Genomic DNA, 22,637 nt, shown 5'->3' with positions numbered 1-22,637 from the left:
GCAAGGGTGGGGGAGGGAGGTAAACAGCTGATAACATGAGAACTAGACATTTCTCACTGATAACACATATTACAAAGTTTCTTGTGGTCGCTTGTACTATTGATTTATGCATTTGTTCTGTGAAAAGTTGTGTGAAAAGTTAGTGACCACTTAGGAGGTGTGTGCCTTTTAATGCATTTGGTGCATATTACTCCATCAAAGCATGGTTTTAGACTCTCCTCTGTTTTCTGGCTCAGTGTCATCATTTTGTTAGTCTTTGTTTTCCCCATTAGGTTTCCTAAGCTTCACAGCACCGTCATAAGGACATTTCTTCTCATCCAGCACTACTCCTCAGCCATGATGGCCATCTGTGGACTCTCTCAGATGAAGAGCTATACCTCAGTGGAAACTCTAGAGATTGTTCAGAACCTTCTGAACTCGCCCAAGCAGTGTGCCAGCGGGCATGGACTTATGGTTCTCCTGAGAATCCCTTGCATTCAATTAGCCACATTGGCCCATGAACGGCTCTGCCATGTTAGAGAGCGGCTAGGTTTACAAAATCGTTTTGAAGTAATACTGGGGATGGCCAACTCAGCAATTACTATTGGGAAGCACTTTGTGGACCAACTTAAGGTAATCATTGTTGGCTTGAGTTTTGTGTCTTTTCTTGTAGACCTCTCCTTCCACCAGTACAGCCATGCTTGAACCTAAGGAATTTACTGGTTCTGCATAGTAAGGACACATTATTCCCATTGTAATGGTGTATGGAAGAAGTAATGGTCATATCAATCATTGGCAGGTCTGGCAAAAGAATGAGGAGGAAGACTGGCAGCCCCGAACATACCTGGCACTAGAAGGACTTCCATGTATTTTGATCTGCAGCGGGATGGAGCCCCTTGGTGAATCCTTGCCAAGGTGAGTCTAAATCTTGCTTAGATACAATATTGACTATATACCTAGCCAGACGCCATTTTTCACCGAACAGCCTTGACGTTTTGCATAATGGTACTCTCTAGAGAATATACATCATAAGTGTTGAAAATTAGATGTGAAATAACTTGCATATTTCTCATGATTGCAGGTCCTTACGATACTGTGACCTCCGTCTAGTACAGTTTTATAATTGGGAAAGAACAGCGATAGAACAGGAGCTGGGATTTGCCTCTTGTTTTCTCAATTCAGATGCATCTCAAGACAAAGGACTGGGCAGGGATGTCCCGGACAGTGACCCAGAAAAACTAAGTAGCACTGACAATGAGGACGAGGAGATGGGGATAGATGGTAAGACGGTAAAAATGTACTAATGTATACATGACCATGTATGACACACCATCTTTGAATTTAAACCCACAGAGAAGGTGGTTTTCATGGATAGGAAAGCACCACTACTAAATTTCTCTCTCTTTTACAACAGCATTACAAGCATTCACTCTATTGGATGGATATATATATATATATATATATATATATAGCTTCATCTTTCCACCCTAAAGTGATTAGTCATACTCCATATCTTGCATCTTGTCCATTACTCCATCCTGGAATTTCCAGTCATCCTTTCTGAATCCATCTTTATTTTTGAGGCTTTAGTCTCCGCTTCAATAGCTCCACTCTTGTTAAATGTTCTATCCTCATTTCTCTATTCAGCTTCCATCTGCTCTTCTACGTTCGAGTCACTAAACAACATCCTCGACTCCTTTCTTGCCCATCTCTCTATTTCCGACTCTGTAGTCAGCTGTTATGAGTCTATAGATTTGGTAACTCCACACTTGTATCTAATGTATCTAATGTTCTATTTTAAAATTTCTAGTCAGCTTCCAAGCCTCTAGTCTTGACTGTCTCTGTGTCTATGTGTCTCATAGTCTTTAGTCCTCTTCTATAATGCATTCTTGTCTAATAGTGGATCTTTAAATATCTAGTCAGCTCCCATTACTTCATTCTTGGCCATCTCTCCTTCTCCAGATCTCAAGTAAAGCTGTATTTTCACTGCCCAGTTATTGGACCAATTAGCATTAAAGAACGTTACTACAAACTCTTGTTCCCGATAATAGGCCTGTGTAAATGTACTGCCAAACACATAGGTAAAACACTTGTTTGTCGAGAGAAATGATCTTTCATGCAGCTCATTAAATCATTGTTTCTGGGCAGCTGAGGGTTGTGTGGACAGCATTCAGCTTCCCAGAAACTATGAATCTCTGCTGTCCCCATACACTTATGAGCAGGCAATTATCGGGGAGGACCATCTCTTGCCAATAATTGCCTGCCAGGTCGGGATGTGTACATTAGTATTAGCCTCTAGTCTGTTATTCTGTCTCAAAGTACACTCTGTGACCAATACATGGTTGTCAGTGTAGCTCCAAGTTATCATTAATTCGATCCTTTCATTCTAACCTTCAGTCAGTGCCCATGACTTTCCATGATTTTGTCAAGCTTTTAGTCTCTACAGCCACCCTAGAATTAATGCTCTTATTCCTAGGCTGTATGTCTTAAAGGGGTTGTGCAGCTGGTACATATTGATGACTTATTCTCATGACAGGTCATCAATAGCTGATCGGCAGGAGGCCAAGTCCCAGCACTCCCGCCGATCAGGTGTTTGAAGAGGAAGTGTCATCTCGCTCGTCTCGGCGGCACAGAGTAATTACAAGTGCTTGTCCCGTTCACTTGTCCCAATTCACATAATCATGAAGAGGCAGTGCTCGTGTAATAAAAGAGTAGGGAAAAGTGCAGCCCTGTGCTCCACCCGCACAACTGTCCCTACCTACTTGCATGATTTGTCCTAAGTGACGGCCCACAACTGGATGGAAGTCCCTACTTAGCTAAGTGCAGAAAGAGGTGAAAACAAGACAGGCAAAACCAGGACTGGATCAGAATCCAAAATCTGATACAAATAAACAGAAATCTGAAACCAGGAGAAAACGTCAAAGACAAAGTCAGCAAGTTGAGGCGAGGTCACAACAAGCAGAGTCGAAACTCGCTAATTAGAGGCAATGTCAAAGAAACTTGCAAAAGGTCAGAAATCCAGAGAAACACACAGCTACCTAGTGAGACTCAGAAAACCAATCACAGGTACGTGTGGCCAGCCGCTGTCTGTTTAAATAGTCCTCCTCAGGAAGCATGTGACGTCGGCACAGAGCATGATTAGACCGGCTTCCGTGAAAGGTCGAGCAGCCCAACTGTCAGCCGGGCTGGATGCCGTAGCAACAGAGGAACGCTGGCTCTGCGACACATCACGGGCGCGAAGATAGGTAAGTGCGTGACAGCTTGCATGAGTGCCACCTCCTCTTCAAACAGCTGATTGGCAGGGGCTGCTGGAAGACGGACCCACGCTGATCAGATATTAATAACCTACCCTGATGATAGGTCATCAATATGTACCTGCTGAACAACCCGTTTAACAACTTATCATCCAGGGGACGAGCACTTGTAATCACACTTCGGCACTTCTGCAAGTGACATGAATCTTGAAGAAGAAACTGTGCTCGCGCAAGCGCCTCCTCCTCCTCTTCAAACAGCTTATCGGTGGGGGCGCCGATCAGATATTGATGACCTATCCTGAGGATAGGTCATCGATATGTACCAGGTACACAGCCCCTTTAACCACTCAGCATACATGTATACATATATTACGTAGAACTAGATAGATTTTCCTGGTGAACTTGGTAACAACCTATGTGTAGCAGTGATGGTGGCCATATTGGTTGTCACCAAGTTTTCCCTGAAGCAGTTTGTCTTAAAAAAATGTAAAGATTTATACCCTTTTCTTGTTGAGTTCTGCCCAGTGTTATAATCCCGACACCTGCAACCAATACAGATCTTTACAACAGCATTTAAGAAATATCCTTTAACTTTGGAAATGGTGAGAAAAAGTTAATAATTTGCTGATAAATAAAGGGGTATTCTCATCTGAGACAATAGGGGCATATCGCTACGCTGGGTCCTGCGCCTATATCGAGAACGGAGTGGCCACAGTGGTGGCTGGATGACTTCTGTCCGGCCACCACTGAGTGTGCTCTCCCCATAGAAGTGAATGGTAGCGCACCGTGCATGACCGGCCACCACTCCCATTCACTTCGATGGGCCAGACGGAAATAGCCGAGTCAGTGCTCGGCTATTTTCGGTGGCCCCATAGAAATGAATGGAGGGTGGCTGCGCATGTGCACTTTCGGGGCTCCGTTTAGGATATAGGTTCATTTCCCAGCGGTGTGACCTGCACCTATCAGACAATAAGACAAACCCCTTTAAGAAACTGCAAATTACTTTAATTCTTAGAATTGCAATAAATCTGGAGCCATCTCAGCTGCTCAGTACCTCGCTGGCTTTATTGAGTTTAGACTGCGCTTTAAACGTCACACTTTCTACTACACCTTATCGCAGTGTAGGCTTCTCTCCTGGTTTTAGCTCACAATTACTGATGGAAATCACTGATTGAACCCTGACTGTGTGAAAGCGGCCTATTCACTTCAATGGGGCTGCAAAAGATGCGGACAGCACTCCGTGTGCTGTCCTCATCCGTTGCTCCGTTCCGTGGCCCAGTAAAAAAATATAGCATGTCCTATTATTGTATTCTACAATAGACCGTCCGTTCCGTTCCACAAATTGCGGAAGGCACATGGGCAGCTTCCGTTTTTTGCAGATCCGCAGTTTGCGGACCGTAAAAAACTGAACGGTCGTGTGCATGAGGCCTTACTCTCCGTGTTCCCTCTTATTTAATGTTGACATGACCTTTTATTAGGTTAGATGATATAATTGGTTTAGAAAGATGATGACATCTTGACTGCTTGCGAGGTCTCTAATTGTTCGTTTGTTTTAAAGTCAATGGGATAATGGCTTTTGGCATCAGATAAATAGGTTTTTGTTTCCTTCCATTGAAAAAGGGTCTAATTCTGAGAAACTGAGCCCTAGCAAAAGACAAAGATCTCCATCAGATGATTCTGCCTCATCATCTCTGTGTTCAAAAGCCTCTGGTAAGATCCTGCTCTTATAATGGATTAGGCAATATTCAGCGGACTTGCTGTTCCATTATTGTCTGTGGAGGAGGATGGGTCTTGTAGTTAAAGAAACAGCTGTTCTAGCGGATCTATTGAAAGGAAAATATCTGCAAGCTTGATGCATGTAATAATTCTATCTACAGTTAACATTAAAAAAGTATGACTATGAAAATGAAAAATGAAATGAAAAGTGGGGTCCTGGTTCCCATTGAAGAGACACAGCGTTGTATGGAGAATTATTTTCAGGCAGTGCTCCATGGGAAGATGTATGCAAATTAGCTCATATCAGCTAAACCAGAGACACATCTGAAGTCAGCACTGTCTCTGGGGCCTTAACCTTTGATACAAAATTTTCAGGCAGTGCTCCATGGGTAAATGTATGCAAATGATCTCTTATCGGCTAAACCAGAGACACATCTTTCTGGATTCTTAACCCTCGGTACAGAGCAGAATACTGGCTGTCCTAATGAGATTCATTAGACGCAGCTCGCGGGGGGGTGAGTACTGACTCTCACTGAAGAGGCACAGTGTGCATAGAGACTTATTTTCAGGCAATGCTCCATGGGAATAAGTATGCAAATCCGCTTCTATTAGCCAAACCAGAGACGCAGTTCAGGCATAAATGGCTCTTATGTAGTGCTCTCTACAGATGGGTCTTTGGTTTAGTTTATATGAGCTAATTTACATACTATAGCTTTTTAAATTATATGCAATTACATGTTTGTTTTTTTGGCGTTTTATATGTGTTTGAAATATTTATTCACTTTGGAAAATCAATAAGCTGTAATCTATGGGGAACATAAAAGCAAGGGTTTAAAGGGGTTATCCGAGGCTGGAAATGCTCCCCCCCCCCCCTATATGCCCAGGCCCCTCGCACTGATTCGACTTATCCCACTCCCTGCGCCGCTCATGGTCCCTACACGGCTGCGGCTGCTTCTCCCCGCATGCAGAAGAAAACTTTCGGTGTTGGGGAGGGGGGATGGAGGGCAGCCAATGGTAGGAGCTGACGGGGATGAACCTCCCTAGTGCTAGAGAGGCTCGCCCCCGTCACCACCTGCCATGGCTGTTCCCTTCCCCCCCTGACACCGGATGTTTTCATCTGCGCACGGGGAGAAGCAGCGGCGGCTGTGCAGGGACCAGTAGTGGTGCAGGGAGCAAGGTAAGTATATTGTGTGTGAGGGGCCCCTTTAATTACTTTACAGCGCCACCACAGGGAAAATGAAGAATTACACTATCTGTATAATGCTGAGCTCCTGGGTCCTCCGGAATTAGAGATTTGTTGCCATTTTTTGGTTAATAGATGAATGTCCGGAACAGGGTTTCTCTTAACCCAGAATTAACTTCTAGTGTAAGTGTAAATGGGGCTTCTAAACCAGACAAGTCATTATTAGTAAAAAAGTGTTAAAAAAAGGAAGGCTAGATTTACATAAAGTTTTTTTATAACCATAAGTACTGGTGACTACCACAAATTCAGTTTGTGTGAGCAAAGCCTAATATGTACTTGCCAATTTTCACATAACATTTTACTATTATAGGAACAGCTCTTGTATATATTTGCACAGTCATATAATACATTTGTAGGGCTGCAATCCATCAGTACAGACTAAAGACTGCTTTTATATTGATGGCCTATCCTCAGAATAGACCATCAGCGGTGGTCCGACTCCTCCTATTCCCACCGATCAGCCATACTGCTGTAGCTCCGGAAGAAGGTGCTGGAACCACATACCTCCAGCCATTGTTTGTTGTGGATGGTACTCTTTACTGCAGCACTGCTCCCCTTCACGTCAATGGGAGCAGTCCTGCAGTAACTAGCTCCGTCCACTACACAGAATGGATGAGGCTGTAGTATCTGTGCCACCTTCTGACACTGGATCTACTGCAGAACAGCTTATCGGGGGGGGGAAGGGGGGCGCGAACCCTAAAGATAGACTTTCATTATCAAAGGACTAGAAAATGATAAAATTCTGTCTGCCACTAGCTTCCACTAGGGGGAGCTTAAGAGCTCAGTGCCTTCTGTTATGTTCAGTGTGTAAGCAGTATGGTGCAAGTACCAAAAATAGAGCCTGTCGCCTGGTTTATGACCACTAAACCACCTGCTTCTCTTATGTAGCTGAGCTTTATGATCCTAAACTTGCCCATATAAAGTATATACAATGAATATCGAGGAGATGAGAACCAGGACTCCTCTCCTGTGCAATCAGGGGCATGCCCATTGCGCTGATGAAGTCAAGGATGGTGAACTCGCTTTATTAACCTGCCTTGCACATTTGGCACATGTACAGTAAAGTGAGGTACATCTGTAAAACGGCTAAGGATATGTCTTGTCCACGGTCCTCCATATGAAATCGGCTTCGGTACACTGTGACTTTTCACTCTGAATACGTTTTTTTCTTCCTAAATCTTTAGGTTCAGCTGTCTGCAATGAATCGTCATATTCAGCAATGGCGGACGACAACACCAAACCAACGCAACAGTCAAGAGTCTCCAACAGTGAGGACTGCACCACAGAAAAACTGAACGTGCTACCTGATAATAATGTGAGGAAACACTCTGTAGTCACCAGTGAACAACCAGACAGCAACAGCTTCAGTCACACTGTGAAGAACACTCCAGGCTCAGCTTCAACACCCTCTTCGACATCATCTTCTTGCTTTCAGAGTGGACCCGGCCTACAGATTTCACAATGCGCCATGGCCAAGGCCTACAAACAGCTGCCGGTGGTGTTCCTTCCAAAACTGGTGTATGACATCATCACCTCCACCGACAGCAGCGGACTCTCCAAGGCATCTTCTTTTATACCACGTTGTGACGTCTCGTGGGCCAGTTCTTTCCGCCCACTGTTAAGTAAGATGATGACCTGCACAGAGCAGTCGTTGTATTACCGCCAGTGGACGGTACCCAAACCGAGCCATATGGACTACTACAATGTCAATGAGGGTAGAATGGATACCTTCCATCCCAGGAGACTCCTGCTTAGTGGACCACCACAGGTATGAAACCACAAACTGTAATTGTGTCTTATGATGGGACAAAATGTGCAAAAATGTTAATTCTGGAATAAGGACGTCATAGTAAAGGGGGATCCTGAGGTCAGGAACCTAGTTCTGTGAGCAAGAGTGGAGAGTCACTGACAACCATTGGCTCTTGGTCTGGGGGACACAAGTTTTCCATGTAGTACATGGATGTCCATTCATCTGATGGATCGCATGTAATACTACATTTCTTTTACAGAAGCCACCTTGGAAAATTAAGTGTATGCTAGTCCATCTTCAGATGGCAAAGTCCTCACTGATGTATGGCAGAACTGTGAGCTCTTTGTATGGTGTACTGTGAGGGCTTTGCCAATAGCAGGAAGACTACTGCTCACGCGCTGGCCTGGGACTGCTCATGCTCACCCCCCAATATTTTGCGGCCACATACAGGGACATCGCAGGTTATTTTTGCATGCCTCTGGGTGTCCTACACATGGCTTAATGGCCACCTAATACCCTGAAATAATTTAACGTCACTTATGGAATTTCCGCCACAGTCTTTTACAGCAAACAAAGGGTTACATTTATGCAGATAGGAAATTGGAAAACTCCCATGTGCCGGAGGGTCTTTATATGCACAAACAGACTGTGTGTTTCCAGCTGGGTCTTTAATGAACTTTAAAAATGTGTTTAATGAGCGCAGAACATACGGCGAATGAATCCCTGATGGCTGCCTGCGAGCTGATAAATATTAGCATGCCTTGTATCCTGTCATATGGTAGTATCACCGGCCGCAGCCCATAACAGACTGCTAATCTCTCTTCTAGGTGGGGAAGACAGGCGCATATCTCCAGTTCCTGAGTGTCTTGTCCAGGATGCTCATCAGGTTGACCGAGGTGGATGTGTACGATGAGGAGGAGATTAATGGCAGTGAGTTCTGAGTGGTCCAACATAGATCCATATGTTGTGGGCTGAGAAATGCCCTGAAGAGGCGTCCAACAATGCAGATCTATCTATTATCTATGTGTCTATTATCTACATAATATCTATCTCATATCTATATATCTATCTATTATCTATGTGTCTATTATCTACATAATATCTATCTATCTCATATCTATCTATTATCTACATGATCTATCTATTATCTACATTACCTATCTATCTATCTATCTATCTATCTATCTATCTATCATCTGTGTCTATCTATTATCTACATAATATCTATCTATCTGTCTGTCTGTCTATTATCTACATAATATCTATCTCATATCTATATATCTATCTATTATCTATGTGTCTATTATCTACATCATGGATGTCAAACTCATGGCCCTCCAGATGTTGCAAAACTACAACTCCCATCATTCCCTGATAGCTATAGTATGCCCAGGCATGATGGGAGTTGTAGTTTTGCAACAGCTGGAGGGCCACGAGTTTGACATCCCTGATCTACATAATATCTATCTATCTCATATCTATCTATTATCTACATTATCTATCTATCTATCTATCTATCTATCTATCTATCTATCATCTGTGTCTATCTATTATCTACATAATATCTATCTATCTGTCTGTCTGTCTATTATCTGCATAATATCTATCTATTATCTACATTATCTATCTATCTTCTATGTGTCTATCTATCATCTATCTATTATATACATAATATTTATTGTAAGGGTTCGCCTTCCTTCAGGGGGTCGCACTCCCAGACTTCACATCAGACAACGGCTTTATTGTCCAAAATGGTGCTTTATTTTCGGTCACTTCCGCTCAATACAGGCTATCCCAGTTATCAGGCACTGGATCAGTTGCGGTTCCCCCATACACAAACAAAAAATAAACACCTGCCCGGCTGGGCTGTGACTATTACATATAAGAAGTTCCTACCTCACTTATAGGGCACAGTTCACAACTGGGATTGGGAGGTCCCACTGCCAAAACCTACCAACCCAATCCAAGTAAAATCCAACCCTGAATAAATAAATAAAATAGCTCCGGCAACTATGTTTTCTGAGCCAGCATTATCCCGGATTTCACCCACCTCAGCCAGGGGAATCTGGGAGAGATATACCCCCCTTCCAGGACTTTCCCATACATTTTATGGTTCACATCACCACACTATCTAGAGAAACAAAAAGTAATGTGAACAGCACAGCGGTCAAATGGCTGCAGTGTGCCAGCGGCCGAGGAGGCGATCCACCAACCAGAAAGATAAATATAAAAAACTCCATGGCGTTCCCAAAGAAAGTAAAGTAAAAAAAAAGGGTTCTTTTATCACCAGACAGTGATGTTTCAGTCCTCTTATTTATCTATCTAAATCATTATCTATCAATCATCTACATGATTATCTATCTGTCTACATAATATCTATCTATCTATCTCATAGCTGCCAACTGTCCCAAATTTTCCCAGGACTGTTCCTGATTTTCAGAGACAGTCCTGGAAAATTCGCCTAGGGCCAAAAAATGAGTGTGACTAACACAAACCCAACCCACAGATGGTTGTTTCTGGGTGGGTCTGGGGGCAGGACTTAATAGCCCCAATTTTACCAACTCAAATGTATCTCTCCATCTATCTATCATTACTCCAGTCCATGGTACCCATTGATCCTTTCCTTGAGGCTACAGACTCCAGTCCTAAACACATTTGCTCTCAGTAGCTTGGTTCTCCCCTCTGCTCAGAAGCTTGATGATGTGATATTCCTGTCACACATACAGACATAGTAACCGTTAATTTCACACGTAACCTGGCAAATAGCCATTGAAAAAGTCAAGGTAAAGTTTGCTACATGTGGATCCCAAGAACCTTGTGCGTAATCTGAGGGTTAGTGAGTAAAGCAAAGAATGGAGCATCTTCATCAGGATGCTGCCCTGTCCCAGCAGACGAGGCACTCATGTCCTGGGTGGTTGATTTCTATACCGTATCTTCTATACAGCAGCCTATATTGTGGTGGGAACTCATGATACGCAACCTGAGGACATGCTGTATAGGTAACTCATCCAGCAGTGCAGACATAGGTTAAGTGTCAGTGTTCATGATCATTTCACATCTGAATATGTTTTGTTTTTCAGACCTGAAATCCAAGCCTGACCAGCCTTTCCATCAAACACAGGACATGTGGCCAAATGTGGATTCAGTGATGAGGATGGACTTCGATTATATTCTGCATGACCCTAAATATGAAGATGCAAGTGTGATTTGTCCTAAGGTCCAGAATATCAACCAAGAAGGTAACGCAACATAAAAGCAGTCCTATTTCCATGATCATTTACTACTTCCATTTCCACTCTACTCATTATCCTCTGTGTCCTTACACAAGATGACATTAGGAAGGACCCTCAGTCCCATTTTACAAAAAAAGTGGTTGTGCCAAGTCTTCAAGTCATACCCTATGCACGGGATAGGGGATAAGTAACTGATAAGAGAGGGTCTAAAAGCTGAGACCCCCAGTGATCTCGAGAATAGGGGTCTCATTCCCCTGTCATGATGGAGCAGCAGGTTGAACATGCACTGCAGGATATTGTACTCAGCTCTTAGGATCAGAGAGGGCCCCAGCAATTGAACCCCCACCCTTAGTTATCCTCTGTCTATCTTGGGCTCCCTATTTCAAACATCCATCAAATGCAAACTTAATTATAGCACCACAATAATCAGGATTGTGCTGAAATTGCTCAGGAGAGGAGGTCAAGCTACCCTCGGTCCAACCCAAAGATCAATGAAGCAGCTGTTATCTGCCGTCCTCACTCCTTCTAGATGCACCACTATATAGTTGATGGTAGCACAGTGTTAAACTACCTTATGTCCAGCTTTAGCCCAGGGATCAATGTTGTAACGGCAATGCCGTTTTTCTAGAACGGAAGAAAAAAAATGGAAATAACTGATGCAGATGTGAATATTGTTGTGTGCACAGTTTTGTAAGTCCGAAACCATACCCATTTCATAAATGTCGGCCGGACCTGCGATTGAATGTGTCTGCTGGTGTCCCAACTCTCTGACAGTGACAGATGTTGGGTGAATGAAGAGCCTTGAAGGGAGATAAGAGACAAGCTTATTCCCATCTTCCTACTGAGAGCACACACATGCTTGGCCAGCCTAGCATGCATCTGTATGGAGGTGGGGGATGGGGGGGTGAAAGGAATAGCTTGTCTGTCCATCAGGTATCTGAGTTGTTTGGTCACCAACTGAACGATCAATCAGCCAACCATTAAAGAGGTTGGGTCCAGCAATAAAATACATGTTCCGGTCAGCTTGCTTGTTATTTTTAGGAAACGAAAAGCTGCCAAATTCATCTACAACAGTTGTCTTGGGGGAAAAAATAACATCATGCATGAAACATTAAAGCTCTTTAGTCTGTTTTTACCCCAAAAAGCTGAAGGACAGAAAATCCTGTAGACATTAGATGTTGAGCTCACCTTGTTGATTCCAACAGATATCAATTTTTTTTATAAGACGAGGCCAAAAGAAGATTAATTCCACACCTACTATGTAGGAACATTGTGCTACAATGTATTAGTACCTTGTTATGGAGTAATGAGTAAGTGTTCAATTTCCTTACAGTGCCTCCACAGGTAAGCCGAGGCATTGCAGGGTAACAATGATGCAAGTAGCCTAGTGGTCCTCCAGAGCAGTTCCTGACTCAGCTCTTACCTATGGGCTTCTGGATGCTATTGCATTCTCTAGTATAGTACTGCTATGGCCTAGAGTATAGGTTATTGTGCACACGTAAAAGACTTTAGGGCCACATGCACCACCCCACCACCACTCTGATGATCAATACACCCCATTTCTTATTCACAGATAAACCCACTAATAGGAGACATGAAGACATTTATGTACGACGCCCAACAACACGGATGAGACTATCTAAGTATGCTTCATACAATACCTACCACCACTGCGAGCAGTGCCATCAGTACATGGGATACAACCCCAGGTTTCAGGTAAGCCACCTATTGCAGTGTGATTGACTTATCTGTTTGAAGAAGTTGTGCAGCAACTGGTCATGTACCACTATGAGGGAATGGGAACCATTCATAATACTTATTATATGTCCACAGGACTCCTGTGTGACCTATAATAAGTTTATAATATACACCATTATAAGATACATACCAGAGGAGGTGTTCTGGGGGCACTCTACTATTTACCATGTGAGAAGGTTGGACTAGGGGTAGAGCATTACCGTGTATTGTCAGCAGAGCCTGCATATGATTATCAGTAAGGGGTGCATTGTAGAAAAGAGAAACCGTTCTTGTAAGAAACTTTTTTATGATTTCTCTCTCAGATGTACGAGTCTACATTACATGCCTTTGCATTCTCCTATTCCATGTTGGGGGAGGAAATCCAGCTTCACTTCATCATACCTAAATCTAAGGAGCATCACTTTGTCTTCAGCCAGCCTGGGGGCCAGCTGGAAAGCATGAGGCTGCCGCTTATCTCAGGCAAGGTAAAGGAGGAGCAAGGAGTTAATCAATCATTGTGCTAAGCAAAGTCTATATAATATCTACCTTATGCACAATTATCTATCTCATCTCTGTCTATCTAGACTATGTAACTGCTTTGGGATCCAGGGGAAAGGGGGCCTGACGCAGAACTCTCTCTTTTCTGAACAAGAAACCGCTGCATTTTCATGCAGTTGCCACTAGGAGGAGCGCAATGCAAGAAGATTATTTCAGTTTCCATTCCGGTAAATGGTAACTGTATAAAATCCTGTGCACTGAGCTCCCCCTAGTGGTGGCTACTGGCAGCCAGCTTTGTAATAGAAGGGGAAAAAGGGTTATCGGTGTATTTATGTCAGTTGTCTGGTGTAAGTATATTAAGAAATTTGGTGCTCAGAATGAGAGGCATATTTATGAAGAAGTGATTCCACTTTTTCCGACATAGAAATAGGATAAAGGCAACTTTTCAATTACAATTTTTTAATATTAAATGTATTTTACTTAATAATAAAAATAAAAAAATAATAATAATTAGGGAGTGATTACTGCACCTGTACTGGGAAACTGGTAAGTTCTGCTATTGGGCCCTATGAGATCTGTGTACACCCCTGAACAGAATGGGAGAAAACTGGTATAAAATTACACCTCAAATCTACTCTAAGGCCTCATGCACATGGCCGTTGTTTGAGTCCGCATCCGATCCGCCGTTTTGGCGGCTCGGATGCGGACCCATTCACTTCAATGGGGCCGCAAAAGATGCGGACAGCACTCCGTGTGCTGTCTACATCCGTTGCTCCGTTCCGCGGACCCGCTAAAAAGTGTCCTATTCTTGTCCGCGCTATTGTGGAAGGCACATGGGCGGCTTCCGTTTTCTGCCTCGTGTGCATGATGCCTAACTAGAAACTCTACTTCAGATTCTGGCACACAGATCACCTGAGATGCGCCAAAATTATTATAAGCTGCCATGTCTTAATAAGTTTGGCGAGTTTAGCCCGGCCTATAAAACAAACAGCAAATTTTTTGGCTTCTCTTCAACACAAATTTAACATATAAAATACACTATTAATATTTGAGCCCATGCCTAGAAGTCTTATAGGAACAAGGGCAAGTCTCCCACTGACCCACCTTCTCATTGTCGCTGCAAGGACCCCCATAATCAGTCATCTTGTAGCGCCTTGCTGTTGTCTGCAGCTGTGTAAGCAGGAAATATTTGAATGTATCCCAATGGAGGGCCCACAAAATAAATTTTACTGGTGGGCCCTAGGCAACCCAGTCCGACACTGTTTGAGCCCCATTACCTGTCTTTTTAAAATACATTATTATAATAACTATGGGAACATATGTGATTTATTAATTTAAAATGCCTCTTGTTATTTGAAAACGATATATATATTTGGCCGGGGTAGTAAGTCATAATGTCTTAAGCGTTTTCTTCTTTCATTTCATTTTTAGAGCGCTGACAGTGTAAAAAGTCCAATCTTCACCCCGACGACAGGACGCCATGAACACGGTCTCTTCAACCTGTACCATGCCATGGACGGCAGCAGCCATCTGCATATTCTAGTCGTCAAAGAGTATGAGATGGCAATCTATAAAAAGTACTGGCCAAACCACATAATGTTGGTCCTGCCCAGTATATTCAATAGTGCCGGAGTGGGTAAGTATGATTAATACCGCACATATTATACTTTAAGTGCATTATATGACTAAGTAAAAAAAATGAAGACATTCTTTTAGCAGAGTTTGCAAAATCAAGTCATGACAAAATCAGCTCTGCTACATATATATTGGCAACACAGGGTCCTGGCCATAAAACAAAGCATGAGAGTTAAAAGACGTAACGAATACTTCCGACCTTAGGGTATGTTCACATGGGTCAGATAGACTGCAGGTTTTCTGTCTGAATTTTGTGGGTGGAAAATCTGCAGGGTATGACTGTAACAACAAAGTGGGTGAGAATTTACCAAAGCGAGAATCTTCCCAGAAATGAAAGGGGTATTTCGGTTGAAAGCTATCCACTCTCCACAGGGTATAACAGGATAGGGGATAACTAACTGATAGGTAGCGGTCCGACTACTGGGACCCCTATTAATCATGAGAATGAGGGTGGAGAAGCAGGTTGGGCATGCATTGTTTTCCCAAGGCTGTATATAGGGATATAGGCCGTACAATGATTACCTCCCTGAGTCTCTTTCCAGTTAATGCAAGCAAACTTGACAATTCTGCCAAGGGGGTGTAACTTCTCTCTCCCTCACAATAAGTTCTCCCTCTCAGTATGGCACTACAATGCCCAGCTGCAGGTTATAGTATTCACAGATGGTCCGTCTGTCTCCGAAGTATGGCAGGGTACTTGAAGCTTCTCTCCAGCAAAATGCAATAAAGTCCGCAGGCTACATATATGCGCTACCTTCATTGACGTTTTGTCTATGCACTGTCCCTTCGGTAAAGTTCGGTGCTTTTCTTCCTCAGAGGCTGGCTTGTCCTAAAGTCACTTTCTGGCTGATCTTCTCCTTGCAACTCTCACTACACACACAGAATACCTCTCGCAGGCTTTCTACTGCACCCAGATCAGAGAGGTGGGACCAGCCCACACCTAGAAACTGAATCTAGGGCTGGCAAGTTAACCCTTACTCCCATATATAGCTCTTAGGATCACAGAAAGCACAGTAAAATCACGCCAACCACTTTAGCAGAGAACCACCGGGTCACTTCCGATACAAACTGAGCAGTTTCCAACTTTCTGCAGTGTAATATCACGTCACAGAAGCCATTGAGGTACCCCTAACTCTGAACATTGTGTACCCCAACAGAAGGTAATGTTGATCTGGCACTGCCCATAGTGTCCATTTCAAAGTAAGGACTGCTATTCCTGAGTAGCACATTGGGCGGTACTCTGTACTGCAGGCCGAAGCTCTCTGTCTGCGTTTGCTAGGATAGTGCAGGGCATAGTGCTGTCATATCTGCCAAAATCCTGCCCCCTGAGGTCATGGGTGGGCATTGCCGTAAAGGGGTTATCCCATGAGTAATGTAAAAAAATGTATATCCTACATAGAACCGGCCCTGGACCCAGAGCTCCCCCCATTCATTGTTCCAATTGTTCTACAAGATTTATTTCAAGCTGGCAGCTCAGGGGGAGTGTCCTTACCCAGGAAGGTGCCCTTACTCAGGGGGCGTGTCCTTACTCAGGGGGCGTGTTCTTACTCAGAGGGCATGTCCTGTCTCCTGCAGCTGGTGGCAGTTGAAGGATGGAACTGAGCAGGACAGAGAAATCAGAAAAAGAGCAAACAGCAGGTGGCGCTATACAGAAAGATTTCAGTGAATTACTCAGTCACTAGAAAAAAAAAAAATTACATGCAATTACAAAAGTATTCAGATCCAGGGACTGGTTTTAAAACTGTAAAATATCGTTCGTAAGACAAGGGCCTTCAAGGACCATGTCGCTAAATGTGGGCCATGTTCCCTTCATGGACTCTAAAGTGATCCCTGATCATCCAACTCCATCCACTGCCAGGTTACCAGCAGCTATCACGATCAGATCTGATATCATTATGTCTTATTTTCGTCATTAATGTACCTTAGAAAGTTCTCTGGGCGCAGAACAACAAGGAAAGACTTGTAAATTAGGGCAGAGGAGGACATTGCATTAGTTAATTGCAGGAAGGCTGCATAGGGGACATAATGATGGCGGTGACCTGTTCTCCTCCACACAACGTTCATTTTAGAGGTGTAATGTCAGCCCATCATTACTCACGCGCTCCTCCGCAACCCTCGCACCTCCAACATTTCACAGCAGTAATGGCCGCCTTTAAGACTCCGCTTGTTATTGCTCATTTATAAATATAATTGTGGTGTTTACACGTCCAGGGTCACAAAGTATCAAAAGAAGAATTCATATAATGTTCCCCTTATCAGGGTTAATGTTAACTGTAAATAGGTCATCTGTATTTGGGGGCACATTTATAAAAAAAACGCCGGTCTTAATAAAGCCCTAAACTGGCTTTGGATCTGCCAAAGTTATGAAAAGGCGCCGTCCTCGTCATAACTTCGGAGCACCCAGCACCAGTTCTAGCTTCTGAGCGGTCTTACATTTAGACCTTTTTCTACGCCTCATGCACACAACCGTTTTTCGGGTCCGCATCCGAGCTGCAGTTTTTTCGGCTCGGGTGCGGACCTATTCACTTCAATGGGGCCGCAAAAGATGCGGACAGCCCTCCGTGTGTTGTCCGCATCCGTTGCTCTGTTCCGTAGCCCCACCCAAAAATTGGAGCATGTCCTATTCTTGTCCGTTTTGCGGCCAAGAATAGGCATTTCTACAATGGGCCGCCCGTTCCGTTCCGCAAATTGCAGAAGGCACACGGGTGGCTTCCGTTTTTTTGCGGATCCGCGGTTTGCGGACTGCAAAAAACGGAACGGTCGTGTGCATGTAGCCTAGAACAGTCCCCGTCCCTGCCCACACCCCGCAGACAATTTTAGACCTGGCATGAGCCGGGCGAAGTTGTAGATAGCGGCACAACTAACCGTTGCGCTGCTATCGGCGCCTGAAATACGCTCATTTCAGAATGATAAAAGACCCCTTAATCTCTATTCTGTCCCCATTTCCTGTGCAGGGAAATGCAATCTTTTTTCTCCAGGAATCGGCAGGCTGAGTGCAGTGATTTTAAAGAGGACCCATCGCCTTTCTTGACATTTCTGTTTTGGTAATAATTCTGGAGCATCTCCTCATAGATTGCAAGCTCTTGCGAGCGGAACCCTCACTCCTCTTGTTTTAATTGTTGTGATGTATGAATATGCTTGTAAAGCGCTGCACAATACTTTGACGCTATATAAATGAAGATTATTATTATTCTTAGAACTCTGTATTTGGCCGTACCTCTATTATTCCTCCTGGGAATGTGTGAGTAAATTGACAACTGGGGCTATTATTCCCCTTGTCGATACGGGGTGTTCCTACATTGTCAGTTGGTGTTTTCCGATTCATAAAGAAATAAAACCCATAGAGAGAGATTTTTTTCTCTATGGGTAAGGCTACATGCACACGAACGTTGTTTTGTTTTCGTTTCCGTTCTGGTTTTTTTTTTGCGGAAAGGATGCGGACCCATTCATTTCAATGGGTCCGCAAAAAATGAATGTCCGCATCAGTATGTCCTTTCTGTAGCCTTGCAAAAAAAATAGAACATGTCCTATTCTTGTCCGTTTTAGGCATTGTTACAAAGGATCCTGAAAAAAAAACGGATGGCATATGGATGTCATCCGTTTTTTGTTTTTTTTGCGGATCTGCAATTTGCAGACCGCAAAACACATACAGTCGTGTGCGTGTAGCCTAAAAAGAAGGAAATGAGGTATAGAACATCAAGGTGAGAGGAGGAAGGGTGATGACGAGCGCCACCAGTCATTTGAATAGATATACGTACATGCGGTTAGCACTAAACAATTCTTTCATCAAAAGATGGTGTTAATGGTAAAATTTCAGTAACATTGAAAATTGTAAAATTTGTTGTCAACTCACTTTACCAGGGAGGGGGCCTGAAGGGTAAACTCGATACACCAACAGGTCTTGCCTCTCGCTTGGAGAGTGCTAGAAATCGATGTCAGCCACAGGCATCAGCATCTTCATCAATAACCTTTCACAAATAGCTCAACGCGTTTCAGGGTTACAAATAGATCCTCCTCCTTCAGAAGCAACACAATTAAACAAAATAATAAAAAGTGGACATAAAGACAACACACAGCTTTGTCTCTTTAAGAGAGAGGCTTGTTTCCCGCCTTTTTTAGAATGTAGGTTGGGATATGAGGTTTATGCGTTTATACTGTCAGTTGGTGTCAGACTATCCAAGGACACACCTGATTGACAAAGGAAATGCTAACGCCCCTTTGTCAACTTGTCTTTACATTTCCAGGGTGAATCACAGAGGAATGGCACTAGGCAGAGTTCCAGGAAAAGAAGCTCCAGAATAGTTATTACATGGGGAATGCTGGTAGTTACTAAAACAGACATGTCAGGAGAGGAGACCTGTCTCATATCATTAGCTTCTGACTGTCGGCAGGCGTCTTACTAATAGATAGGCCTTCTATTACCCAGATAACGTTTTGGATTGCAGCCGTAGCCTTTTATCTAAATAAATTGGCTGAGATAAAGTGACTTGTTGGCACCCCCTTTGCCACCCAGCACTTGGGGCCCATGACCCGCCAGCCTGATCAAACTAACAATGAAATCTAATATGTACAGTATATGGTATTACAATCTCCACATGTTTCCTAAAACCCCCTCCATTACCGTGTCCTTAATCCCCTCCATTACCATGTCCTTAACCCCCTCCATTACCATGTCCTTAACCCCTCCATTACATGTTCTTAACCCCCTTCATTACCTTGTCCTTCCCCCCCTCCATTACATGTCCTTAACCCCCTCCATTACCATGTCCTTAACCCCTCCATTACATGTCCTTAACCCCCTTCATTACCTTGTCCTTCCCCCCTCCATTACATGTCCTTAACCCCCTCCATTACCTTGTCCTTAACCTCTCCATTACATGTCCTTAACCCCTCCATTACATGTCCTTAACCTCTCCATTACATGTCCTTAACCCCTCCATTACATGTCCTTAACCCCCTCCATTACATGTCCTTAACCCCCTCCATTACCATGTCCTTAACCCCCTCCATTACCGTGTCCTTAACCCCCTCCATTACCGTGTCCTTAACCCCCTCCATTACCGTGTCCTTAACCCCCTCCATTACCGTGTCCTTAACCCCCTCCATTACCGTGTCCTTAACCCCCTCCATTACCGTGTCCTTCACCCCCTCCATTACCGTGTGCTTCACCCCCTCCATTACCGTGTCCTTCACCCCCTCCATTACCGTGTCCTTCACCCCCTCCATTACCGTGTCCTTCACCCCCTCCATTACGTGTCCTTCACCCCCCTCCATTACCGTGTCCTTAACCCCCTCCATTACCGTGTCCTTAACCCCCTCCATTACCGTGCCCTTAACCCCCTCCATTACCGTGCCCTTAACCCCCTCCATTACCGTGCCCTTAACCCCCTCCATTACCGTGCCCTTAACCCCCTCCATTACCGTTCCCTTAACCCCCTCCATTACCGTTCCCTTAACCCCCTCCATTACCGTGCCCTTAACCCCCTCCATTACCGTGCCCTTAACCCCCTCCATTACCGTGCCCTTAACCCCCTCCATTACCGTGCCCTTAACCCCCTCCATTACCGTGCCCTTAACCCCCTCCATTACCGTGCCCTTAACCCCCTCCATTACCGTGCCCTTAACCCCCTCCATTACCGTGCCCTTAACCCCCTCCATTACCGTGCCCTTAACCCCCTCCATTACCGTGCCCTTAACCCCTCCATTACCGTGCCCTTAACCCCCTCCATTACCGTGCCCTTAACCCCCTCCATTACCGTGCCCTTAACCTCCTCCATTACCGTGCCCTTAACCCCTCCATTACCGTGCCCTTAACCCCCTCCATTACCGTGCCCTTAACCCCCTCCATTACCGTGCCCTTAACCCCCTCACCCATTACCGTGCCCTTAACCCCCTCCATTACCGTGTCCTTAACCCCCTCCATTAGCGCGTCCTTCACCCCCTCCATTACCCTGCCCTTCACCCCCTCCATTACCGTGCCCTTAACCCCCTCCATTACGTGCCCTTAACCCCCTCCATTACCGTGCCCTTACCCCCCTCCATTACCGTGCCCTTAACCCCCTCCATTACCGTGTCCTTAACCCCCTCCATTACCCTGTCCTTAACCCCCTCCATTACCGTGTCCTTTTCTTTCAGCAATTAGAAGAACTGCTGGGACTGTATAGTCCCATGTACAATACATAGTAATTAACATTAACCTTTAATAAATGTGAATTATCTTGTTTACTCTAATTCCTAGGGGCGGCTCATTTCCTAATTAAAGAGCTCTCATATCATAATCTGGAGCTGGAGCGGAACAGACAAGCCGAGCTGGGTGTCCCCCACCAAGACGTGTGGCCCTTCATAGCCATAGCTGATGACTCCTGCGTGATGTGGAACTCTGTAGATGTTAATGTCACTGGAGATCATCCAAGGTACTACAGACCCTCACCAATTATCATTGCTATGAAGAGTGTGTTATTCCTTTTATTTTATAACTACAAAGGGTGATCATACAGACCTCTTCCAAACCATACTTTCCTCCATGTGAGGCATCAACTCTTTTGCTGACGCGTTTGAATGCTCTTTTCCTCCCGAATTCCCAACTGGAGGCCTTCCCCTCACCAATTTCTCCAGGCCCAAAATATAAAAATAAATCTAAAATAATTACAAAAAGGGAATACGCAAAGAGGTTTCTTCCAAGAAAAGTGAAGGCATCCAAGGCCAGCCAGAATCCTACTCTGTACTGATGAGGGGCAAGCACCCCGGAACAGCTGTCTATGGATGGATATTTGGCTTGGCTCTTTTCCCTTTTCATATCCAAAGGCTTGTTAAAAAGTTGAATTTTGACTCACAGGGGGACACTTCCACAAGGTGGCACGAGCGAGATGGTTCTCTTTCTTGGGAGATGCCTCTTTGCATATTCTTTTCCCATGGTCTTCATACCGTGGAGCACTTCTAGAAACTCTCCATACAGGGCTGGTCTCTTTAAGGACATTCAGTACCTGCCTACATTATCTGCTTTTCTCATTCCTTTCTTCTTAGGGTACTTTCACACTTGCGGCAGAGGATTCTGGCAGGCAGTTCAGTCGCTAGAACTGCCTGCCGGATCCGTCAAAACGTATGCAAACTGATGGCATTTGTCAGACGGATCAGTTTTTCCGGTGTCATCTGGAAAAACTGATCCAGCATTTTTTTTTCCACATTTTTTTTAGTCTGAGCATGCGCAGACCGCAATACCGGATCCATTCTGCTGGATCAGCTTTGTTTGTCTATATGTAATCCTATTATTTTGGCTGTCAATTGAATGTGATGTTCAAGGTTATACCTTGTTGTGGGGGTTGTTCCCCTATTTAAAGTTTATTTATTTCTGTGAAAATGGAAAAATAAAGCCTTTAAAAAAAAAGAGAGATCAGCTTTAACTACTTAAAGGGGTTTACCAGGATTATGGCCATTTTTAATTAGCTCCTGTGTGTGTGTGGTACCAAGATAAAAATCATACTGGCCTGCTACCCACTGCTCCATTCCAGTGCCCTGGCTTTGTTCAGGTTCTTCTGGTCCTCGGCACGTCTCTTTCTGGCTAGGGTGTTCACTGGGTCTCATGCTCTGCTGCAGCT

The 22,637-nt window shown here is 44.3% G+C and overlaps 1 protein-coding gene across 1 annotated transcript in view; it reads left to right on the top strand.

The window, feature by feature from the left end:
- The window catches only part of GREB1 (growth regulating estrogen receptor binding 1), a 97,896-nt gene that overhangs the window by 51,194 nt on the left and 24,065 nt on the right, over positions 1–22,637 (top strand). Inside the window, exons 17-27 of the mRNA XM_044290983.1 lie at positions 273–612; positions 779–894; positions 1,061–1,260; positions 4,854–4,943; positions 7,377–7,960; positions 8,770–8,872; positions 11,023–11,181; positions 12,749–12,891; positions 13,236–13,397; positions 14,842–15,046; positions 21,281–21,455. Of these exons, the coding sequence (XP_044146918.1) occupies positions 273–612; positions 779–894; positions 1,061–1,260; positions 4,854–4,943; positions 7,377–7,960; positions 8,770–8,872; positions 11,023–11,181; positions 12,749–12,891; positions 13,236–13,397; positions 14,842–15,046; positions 21,281–21,455 (2,277 nt within the window). The remainder of the gene's footprint in view (positions 1–272; positions 613–778; positions 895–1,060; positions 1,261–4,853; positions 4,944–7,376; positions 7,961–8,769; positions 8,873–11,022; positions 11,182–12,748; positions 12,892–13,235; positions 13,398–14,841; positions 15,047–21,280; positions 21,456–22,637) is intronic.

The sequence above is a fragment of the Bufo gargarizans genome, chromosome 4 (genome assembly GCF_014858855.1).
Source record: "Bufo gargarizans isolate SCDJY-AF-19 chromosome 4, ASM1485885v1, whole genome shotgun sequence".
Classification (NCBI taxonomy): Eukaryota; Metazoa; Chordata; class Amphibia; order Anura; family Bufonidae; genus Bufo; species Bufo gargarizans.
The sequence above is the reverse complement of the archived record's forward strand: the minus strand, read 5'-3'. Positions and strand labels throughout refer to the sequence as shown.